The sequence below is a fragment of the Lolium rigidum genome, chromosome 1 (genome assembly GCF_022539505.1).
Source record: "Lolium rigidum isolate FL_2022 chromosome 1, APGP_CSIRO_Lrig_0.1, whole genome shotgun sequence".
Classification (NCBI taxonomy): Eukaryota; Viridiplantae; Streptophyta; class Magnoliopsida; order Poales; family Poaceae; genus Lolium; species Lolium rigidum.
This window is the reverse complement of record NC_061508.1, coordinates 17,022,661-17,032,892: the sequence shown is the minus strand read 5'-3', so window position 1 is coordinate 17,032,892 and position 10,232 is coordinate 17,022,661. Positions and strand designations below refer to the sequence as shown.

The window sequence follows — 10,232 nt, the reverse complement described above, 5'->3', positions numbered from 1 at the left end:
ACAAGTTGAGCGACACTTTGACTTGAACTCAAGCGTGACCGACTTGCCGACTTTGAAACAGCCGTCGCCCTAAAGGACAAATATAGGACACGGGATAAAAGCCGCACCTGCCAGCGCAACGTCACCGATCCGCACCTCCTCGCTCCTGACCAACCAAAGCTGAGCACACGGATCGTGTGCTTTCTCCACGCAAGCCCCAGCCGTCAGATCCAAACGCACTCCGAAACCTTCCCAAAACGAGACCAACAAACCGCCTCGGTCACGTCTCTCCTGTGACCCCTGGTACCACCCACCACCTATATATTCCCGACCCACCTCCCCCTTCGTCTCATCACTTCCCAATTCGATTTCCAGCCACCAAACCCGCAGCAGTTTCAGCAGTTCGAAGCCGCCATGGCCCGTACCAAGCAGACCGCCCGCAAGTCCACCGGCGGCAAGGCCCCCAGGAAGCAGCTCGCCACCAAGGCGGCGAGGAAGTCGGCCCCGACCACCGGCGGCGTGAAGAAGCCCCACCGCTACAGGCCAGGCACGGTGGCGCTGCGCGAGATCCGCAAGTACCAGAAGAGCACGGAGCTGCTCATCCGCAAGCTGCCCTTCCAGCGCCTGGTGCGCGAGATCGCGCAGGACTTCAAGACGGACCTGCGGTTCCAGAGCCACGCCGTGCTGGCGCTCCAGGAGGCGGCGGAGGCGTACCTCGTCGGCCTCTTCGAGGACACCAACCTCTGCGCCATCCACGCCAAGCGCGTCACCATCATGCCCAAGGACATCCAGCTCGCCCGCCGCATCCGTGGCGAACGCGCCTAGGCCGGTGATGCCCCCGTCGCGGTCGGTGCCAGCGATTCCGTAGTTGGTTCCCTTCTGGATTTAGATCTTGTTAGGTCGTGTTAGGAAGGTTTTATCTCGTTGTAAAGACCTGGATGTTTTACCATAGTTACAGGAAACCGCTTCTCTGTTTCCGCTGAATTCATATGAATGCTATTTACAGTTATCGATATTGCGACAGTTAGCAATTGTGTGTAGCCTCCTGTTCTTCATCCCTGTAACTCTGTTTAATGGTGTTGCATTGCTGTGTAATTTGAACTGATCCCGGTTGTGCCTGCTGCCGCTGTGGCGTCTATGTGCACGGATTGTCGCTGCCGGTGGGCAACTTCGGTCGAGCTTATTGCTGTCTGTGTTTGCTTTGACACAATTTATTGGGATGTGCTTCTGATGTTTTGCAGTGGATCACTAGGTTATTCCCTTCTTGATTTACATCGTGATAGGAATGTTCAGTGTCTGTAAAGATCTTGTTGGTTACCATTGTTGCAAGATTTGAACAAATACGGCAGATCATTATCGACATGATGAAGGAGTAACTGTGGATTTTCCTGCGCATACTGTTCTTGATCTATTTACTGTTGCTGTTCTATCGTGTAATCTCTGATGGTCACCGTTTGGTCTGCTATCGCTGTTGCGCCCTGTGGCCGTCGACAGGCCAATTTGGGGGCGGGTGTGGAACACGCTCGTCATGGATGGTGATCGTCGAAGGTGGAGCCGGAAAGATTTCTGTCTGCGTCGGCTAATTTGGCAAAGCATGTTGTTTCCATTCTGCGAACTCTTTTAGCAAGAGTGAAAAGGGAAGCTGAGAATTTAGCAGAAAGTCACATGTCCAGTGATCATAGTGATAGTATCCCGTATCCTATTTTTACTACTACTACTACTATCTTTGCCTCTCCTAAACTGGAAAGTGCCTTTGGGTAGAGTTCTAGTGATCCTTCATTTTTTAAAAAGTATCAAAATCCTATATATAAGTTACAGACAATTTGGTAAACAAATCTTTTTTTAGCATAAACCTACTGCGTCATTTTCTATTATATGAAAGATATATTTACAAAAAGATAGAGAAAAAACAAAACGAAACATAAAAACAATGTGATCATAGCAGGTGTAAACATTAAACATGCAAAATCGTGGTGCGAAATAATTTATATTGCGGGGCTACACCGCTATCCAAAGAAGACAAAATCTGATAAAATCCAAAGATTTGAAAATATGTGTACTCAGATTTGTAGGTTTGTTACTTTCATGTAGCTCAAAATACGCAACTTTATAAGTGATATTCCGCATGTCTGTGGGATACATTATTGGCTACATATATTTTTATTTAAGCCTTGTAAATATATTTTTAAATCAATGAGGTTACTTGTCACCGGAGCAAATTTTTTTTTTTTTTTTTTTATGTTAAGAGCATCTCCATCAGCTTGCTCCATACAGATCCAAATAGCTATTTGGGGTGTTCTCACGCTGGCGCACCAGCACCATTACAAGCCTAATAAAGTCATCAACAACCATGGGCCGATCCTTTCGCGCGGGATGCTGAACAGGCACGCCCGCACACAATGACATGTCAGATATCAAGGGTGGAATCGGCATGTCAGCGACTTCGACTGGCTCCATCGAATGCTCTGCAGGGGTTGATGTTAATAAAACCACCGGTTCTCCACGCGAAGATGCCACCGTAAACGCGACGCTCGGATGCTCTATGGCGAGTCGCCACCGCCTATTTAGTGTGCCCTCTTCGCACAACTCCGTCGCACTAGCCTCTCCACCACGGCAACTCTCCTATGCTCCACCGAACTCGCCTCTCCACAACAAGGTCGCGCCAACGGGCAACCATGTACTCGAGTTCCGGCCACACGTCGCCAGCGGCGCCGCAACCACCACCGCAGCCAGAGCCCATGGCCCCACCGCAGCCCGACACTGAGTTCGTGCTACCAGACTTCAATTTCGACGACTCCGAAGACTCTGAGTTAGACAAGTGAAACGAGGTGTTCATAGCAGACGCAGAAGCCGAGGCAACGGATGAGACGATGCAGTGTGGCGAAGAGGAGCAGTTCAGCGAAGACCAGGAGCAGACGACGATCTTGTACTCCTTCAAGGCGCAATGCTTGGGAGGCTCCGTGAGGAATAGATGGAGGAGTTCAACGATGCTAACTTCGAGCACGCCGTCGAGATCCCGCATTACCGGGGGGCAACAGAGGAGGCATGTCGTCTCCTCACGGCGGCCGAGCGGCAAAAGCTGCTTGAGCTCAACGCTCAGCGCCAGGCCAAGGTCGCCCGCGATTAAGCGCCGCCTGCAAGTTCTGACGTCGTTGGCGGCCATGGTGCACCGCTAGATGCGCGAAGCAAGGGTGGAGAGGTATCCACATCGCAGCGGCAGCAAAGGGAAAGAACGATGACGAGGCAGGCCCATCACCCACCCCAACCGACGACCAATAGATTAGAGTTTATTTTAGTGTGGTTTATAAATTCAAGTTTCATTTTCCATTTTATGTAATAATCCTAAATTTGAGTGAAATTCACTTTACTTATGTTTGCTTGTTCAAAGTTTATTTTGAGATTATGTGTGCACCCTCTTCCCAAATTGGGAAATTGGTGCTGGCGCATATAATAGGGCACTGCCGGCGCACTAGACGCCGAAGCATCAAATCGCTATTGAAGTCGGTACGAGACGCGCTGGTTGAGATGTTCTAAACATATACTGATATATACCGTTGAAGGTTGGAGCAGAGACCCAGCATGATGATTCTTTGGAAAGCCAGAAACAATGTATTATTTGGTAGGAAGGTTTGCAGGCTCCCTCAAGTGTATGCAGCAGCTAATGCAATTCTACAAGGATCAAAGCTCGAAGAAACAACCACTGCTGAATCCCAACAAGAACTGCAGTCGGGCAATCAGATACTACTGTTTTCTTCTACCCCTCAACAACACAAATTTGATCTTGTTGCAGAAAATATTATCTTCTCTGACGCAACTTGGAGGATTCAATCAGATCCGCCATCTGAGAAAACAGACATTGGAGTAGTCATTCAACTACAATGTAACCATCACTGTCAACAGACAGATACATGTGGTCTGCCGTGGGTCCTCCAACATCTTCTCCTCTTCAGGCTGAGGCATTTGGCCTGCATGTTGCGAAATTTTGACAAAAGAGACCACCTGCCCCAATTTATTGACAAAAAGGACCACCTGTGAGCCAAATTGACAAAAAAGACCACCTTGTGTGTGGCGGCAGCGCCCCCAGGCGACACGTGGAGGGTGCCGCCGGACTGGGTGGCGGCAGGGGCCCGCCGTCGAAGTGTGTGGCGGCACGTTAACCGCCGCTGCTCGCCGTCAGGCCGCCGTCCGTCGAGGTGGGCCATGCCGCCATCGCATGGGGCGGCAGGGTGACGTGGAGGATGCCTCCACACCCGGTGGAGGCAGGTCCCGCCATGACCACGCGCAGGTCGTCGCCCGGCCGACAACCACGGTGGAGGCAGTGCCCGACCGACCGCGCATGCGAGGAAGCTGTGCAGCACTGATTTTTATGCTGTGATTGATCTGCTTTTTCCTGCTTTAACTGTTGCAAATTACCTGCTTTCGGTGGTCTAGCTTTTGCTGATTATGGAATCTGTCGAGGTGAGCTGATTATATAAGGCCTTACTGTCTGCTGACTATCTGCACTCTCACTATCAGCATACTCTTTCTCTTCGTGCACTTTAGTTTTTGCTCACGTAGTTGATGTCTTCTGCTGGCTGCCCAAGAATTCTTAGCTGATTCATTGTTTGCTCAAGTGTTTGCTCAATCAGAGATATCAAGGTAAGGATTTAAACAAGAAAGCATGATCTATTTTATTTATGTAGTTAAAACCTAATTAGTTATATACTATAATTAGTTTGATTAATGCATGTTCTGTAGTTGCATGCAAAATTTGCATGCATAGCTAGACGAAGGTTGTTTACACATGGATGCAATCATTGCACCATTAACTAGCTCCGTTCATACCTGCATGCAAACACACAACAAACAGCCAGCTTCCATTCACACCTGCGTGCTTAGTTTTACACCGAAGGGACTCGCTAAGTACTAGACGAGAATTAAATGATACATGCCTAAACCAGCAGGGAGAAAAGAAACTGCATGGTGGGCAGATGGCGCCGGTTAATCTGGTCCGGAGGGAGTAGAACGACTGTAGTCATTATTGAGTAATATATTAGGACATGCAACATGTAATTAGAACGTACATAGCTAGTTGAATTTGCGAACTAGAGATTATGTTTTATGTATGCAACATGCGAAAATATATAGACTGTGATTTTATGTGCGTAGAAATATATGACGTAGGAATAATCAACTTCTAATTAGATTAAGTGATGGTGCATATTCGGACGAATATTATGGAATTCTGTTAAAAATATTAAATATGGTGTTGTGTTATGATTATTTAGAAATGTTAATCACATGTTAAATATTGTTGTGTTGTAATCTAATATAATTTTAAAAATATGGTTGTGCGGTAGGTACGATGGAAACTTTGTTAGTGTTTTATGGAGACGTCGTACGCGACGAATTTTGTGGTGTCGATGTAGCGCGCTGCGACTCGATGAAAGTTGTAGTGACAGATATGGTCAATAGAGAATTTTTGGATGTTAGAAGATGCATCCGAGCACAGTTTGGGCGTGAGATGCGGGGGAAGAAGATGACCGTTGAGGCTCTCATCGTCGTAGGAGGGAATGATGGGACACCTGCCCGATGGGGTTTGCGGGAGGTAAAGAGTGATAGAAATTGGGGTACGTACATGAGGTTTGCAAGCACACCTGGTGCTGCTATGTACGGAGAGCCCATGGTGTATGTTCAGTTTATATCGTGTGATGATGGTGCCGGAAGCAGTACCAGCGCTGGTGAAGAGGAGATGGCCATCATCACAGGACCGAGCACCGTTCAATCGGACCATTTGGCCCTGACTGCAGCATGCATGATAGGCCAATCAGAGCAAGCGGCACTGACTGCAGCCCATAGCACCGGCCCATCGGAGCAGATGGTCGCCCAGTTTGCTGCCGAGCCGAGATACCGGTCCGCGTTCGTTGATATTAGCGAGCGTGTGGAGGGACCGCCGGAGGCATTGGACGATGACGCTCGTTCTTCTTCGTCCGAATCCTCCTCGGACGAAGAAGGTGCCGGTCCTTCCCGGAGGGTGGTTGCGGCACCAATGGACCCCGAGTTCTTAAAAAATGACCATCGACAATGAATTCCACTCGTTCCAGGCCTAGGGGAAGACAGATCTGCAGGTTGGGCAAACTTTCCCAGACAAGGACTCGGCTGACCAAGCAATCAAGAGGTATGCGTTGGCCATATCTCGGCAACACAGAGTGAAGCAGTCTGATCGAAGGCAGCTGAAAGTCATATGCGTCAAATTGAATGAGGAGGGTTGCAGGGGGAGAGTTATCGCTCGGGTGAGCCCTGGGGTATGTCAGCCCATGGCATATCTCAAAAATAGAACCCCATAGCTGCGAGCAATTGGGGTCTCTCGACAAGCACCGCAACGTCACTGCAAAATATGTATCACATATCATGCAAGTGGCGGTGGAAGAAGATATAACCCTTGGTACAAAGAAGCTGCAAAAAACCGCGGAAGATCCGATTGGCTTCCCGGTTAGCTTTAGTAAGGCAAGGCGGGCGAAGGAGGAGATTTTCCAGAGATTGTATGGCACCTATGAGGAGGCATATGATCTTGCCCCGAGACTACTCCATCAGATAGCCAGCAACTAACCAGGGGACTCAAGTGGTCAGGAGAGTTCGTCAACACCCTCTGGAGGAAAACCAAGAAATCCTTGATCGTTTATTCTGGGCATTCCCCCAGACTATACGTGCATTCCACCACTGCCGCCCTGTGCTGTCAATAGATGGTACCTTTCTCACAGGAAAGTACAAGGGCACACTCTTGGTGGCGATCGCAGCTGACGCAAATAATCAGCTCTTGCCTATTGCTTATGCACTTGTCGAGAGTGAAAACAAAGATAGCTGGTTATGGTTCCTCAGCTGCTTGAAGATGGGAGTCGTGATAGATCGGCCCGATGTTTGCATCATATCAGATCGCCACAATATGCCTCCACTTCGTGGTCGTGACCACATGCAATCGCAATACCCAACTCAGGTTAATGCATGTTAATTACATACATAATTATTGCGTGCATGTTTCTGATGGAGCCATTCAATACGCAGGAATCTTTAATCCCGACATGGCCTGATATGACGCAGCAACCACAATACTACGGCAGCACTTCCCAACAACCTCGCGATCATGTTACCGGGATAGTTGAAGAATTCTTCGGAGGTCCTATTTTCAGCTCGTATGCCGCTTGATTCCCCCAAATCAGGAATCTCCATACGTATTTCATACTCCATCACCAGCAGATGATCCAAGTACAGAGGATGAGGAAAATCAGTACGGCCGAGGTTTGCGCCCACCTCATCCCCCTCGTCCCCGGTTGTCGCCTTCTGGTCGAAAGCCACGGCAGCAACGTCGTCGTCGTCGAGAGGAATGATACACATTTATGTATGCGCGCGACAGACATTTAATCTATGTATGAGACATTTTTCTATGTATCTCGGAGAAATATTAATATTAGTTCCAATAAGTTTTATTTCTAAATTAACTCCAATAATGAAGATGCAACATAAGTAAAAACGTTTAAGATACAACATAATAACTGCAACGAATTTTAAGATACAACGCGAAAGTAAAACAGAAATTAACATACATAGCTAGTACAACAGATCACTCTCTATTTGCCCTGTGTCCACCGTGGCCATTTTCCGGACTTGTCGCCGCGTTCTTCTGCCGCTTGCGCCTCGGCGGCTCTTTCCCTTAATCTCTTCCTCTCCGCTTCACGGGCCTCTCTGCGCACCTCTTCCTCTGCATACCTACGTGCAACCTCATCATCCATCCTCTTCTCGATTCACCTCACGATTTCGAGCTTGCTCCGCCCTTAATTTTTGTATCCGTCTCTCTCTTTCGCTTTATCATTAGCAATAGCCTTTTCGAAACGCTCTTCCTCATGGAACATTGCCCATGCACGCCGCTGTTTTTCCTCCACCTCACGGCGTGCCCAATCCGGCTGCTCCTGGTCTATCCAATGAAACCACATGCAAAGGGGCGGGGAGACTACAACACAAATAATACGGTTAATAAACAAAAATTAATGACATACAATTAATTTTTTAATCATGTCGTTAGAACATACCGCAGGCCTTGAGGACGATGAACTTGATTGTCCGGGTGGATCATGATCATAGCTCGCGCACATGAAATATTTCATGCCGAACTTATCCGAAAAATCAACCACCTCCTTCACCTTCGCAAGGCGGCCGCACCAACACCTCTCTCGCTCTCACCCCGGTGGCAAGCTTGCATTCTTCCCCTTCATCGGCCTAAAATCCTGGTCCGAGCAAGGCACACTCATACTCACTCCAATATTTTGCGCACGAAACAGAGACGCGGAGAAGGCAAACTCGATCCTGCTGCTTCGATTTCTATGCGGGGAAGCCGACTTATATAGCCTTCAATTAGTGTGAACAGTACCAAAAAATTAGTGCAGAATTATTGGTATCGGCTGTCGGTGCTCTAATTGCTGTATCAGCACAGAATTCCTACGCATATAGGCCGCTTTCGGTGGTTAATTTCCTGTATCGAGCGGGAAACTCCGACAGTTTCAGCAGATCTTTAAATCAGTGCAGTCAGTGTCAACAGCTCTTTAGTCAGTGTCAGCACCACATGTCGGCCGGCCGAATCATGGCGGGACCTGCCTCCACCGGGTGTGGAGGCATCCTCCACGTCACCCTGCCGCCCCATGCTATGGCAGCATGGCCCACCTCGACGGACGGCGGCCTGACGGCGAGCAACAGCGGTTAACGTGCCGCCACACACTTCGACGGCGGGCCCCTGCCGCCACCCAGTCCGGCGGCACCCTCCACGTGTCGCCTGGGGGCGCTGCCGCCACACACAAGGTGGTCTTTTTTGTCAATTTGCCTCACAGGTGGTCCTTTTTGTCAATGAATTGGGGCAGGTGGTCTCTTGTGTCAAAATTTCGCATGTTGCATCCATGCTGGCAGACTTGCTGCGAATACAAGAACCCTATTTCTACACAGATTACTCAACTCTTGCATCGGCGGCAGCAACAACAGATATTGTTAATGCTCCAGGTTATTGGGAGCACAGGCCATTGTTAGCACAAATCCAGGCAAGCCCTTCCTTTCAAAGGCACATAATCTCTCACATCCATAGAAGCAGAAACGTGAAAGCTCATCAGCAAGCAAGATTAGCTCTGAAAATTAGGCCTACTTGTGTAGCTATTCGTTGTTTATCTTCAGAAACAGGTCAATGTCCGAGTAGGGACATAATCTCTGATGTATCTTGCGTGTCTCCATACACGCTACTCTCTGTAAAATGCTCTTGAATTAATAAAATCTGCCCCCCCACACTGAACTCTCCTCCCCTCTCCCTCTCTCCTCCTTCCGCCTCTGAGAGTCTCCCCCTGCCGGCCGGGCCGATCCCGAGCCTTCTCCACCGGCTCAGCCGGCCGGAGATGGCGACGGAGAGGCACCGGAGTAGATCCTAGGTGTAGATGTAGGTTTTTTGGCTTTTTACCGGTGTTTAGGAGTAGGGCTTCTGGATCTCTGGCCAGGATCTAGAGCTTCTGGTGGTGGGTCGACGGCGGTGAGCTCCAACGGCGGGAGCAGCTGCAGTGGGCTTTCTACTCCAGCGTCTCCATCAATAAAGGGCTTTGTAGTTGTTTCTTTCTTTCCAGGTGTTCGGCAGTTGACTTGCTCCTCCGGGCTGGCCGTGGCGGCAGGGGGGAGGAGCACGGCGGTGAAGATTACAGCAAGATCTGTTCCCCGGCCGGCCATGGTGGCGTGGGGGGAACTGCTTTGCTGTCTCCTGTGAAGAGCGGAATGAATAGGGTTCGCTGGTGTCATCTGCTCAAGGGCTGCGCTGCCCGATCTCTTTCTCTGTCTGGCCATGGAGGCGAGGGGAGAAGAAGGGGCGGTGCGGAGCTTTCGAACGGACGACGCCAGCTCTATCTCCGGTGGTTCCTGTTCAAGCGCAAACACGCAGCTGCCGCCATGGCCGCTGTGATTTGCAGCCGACGAGACGGTTGTTTCTCTGCCTCCAAGACAGAGGCATCTCCCTGTCCCTGTTGGAGCTCGACGCCTCCTCGCAGCCAAGTGATTCGTTCCCGGCGGCGAGGAGGTTGCCAGCGGGGGTGGTTTCTCGCCGAACGGAAGAGTTTGAGCACCTTCTCTCCATTCCTTGGCGGCGACGCTTTGAGGATACCGGCGAGCGACGACGGTGGTGCTCCAGGACCTGATTGCTTTTCCACATTTTGTTCTGGGGTGTGCTTTGTAAAGTTACAGGCTTTATCTTCAAATACGGA

The 10,232-nt window shown here is 49.7% G+C and overlaps 1 protein-coding gene across 1 annotated transcript; it reads left to right on the top strand.

Annotated features, from left to right (window-relative positions):
- The first annotated feature begins 393 nt into the window (after positions 1 to 393).
- LOC124684989 (histone H3.3) lies at positions 394 to 994 on the top strand. Its single transcript, XM_047219258.1, has one exon. It carries the CDS (start codon positions 394 to 396, stop codon positions 802 to 804), a length of 411 nt encoding a protein of 136 aa, XP_047075214.1. The 3' UTR covers positions 805 to 994.
- The last annotated feature ends 9,238 nt before the right edge of the window (positions 995 to 10,232 follow it).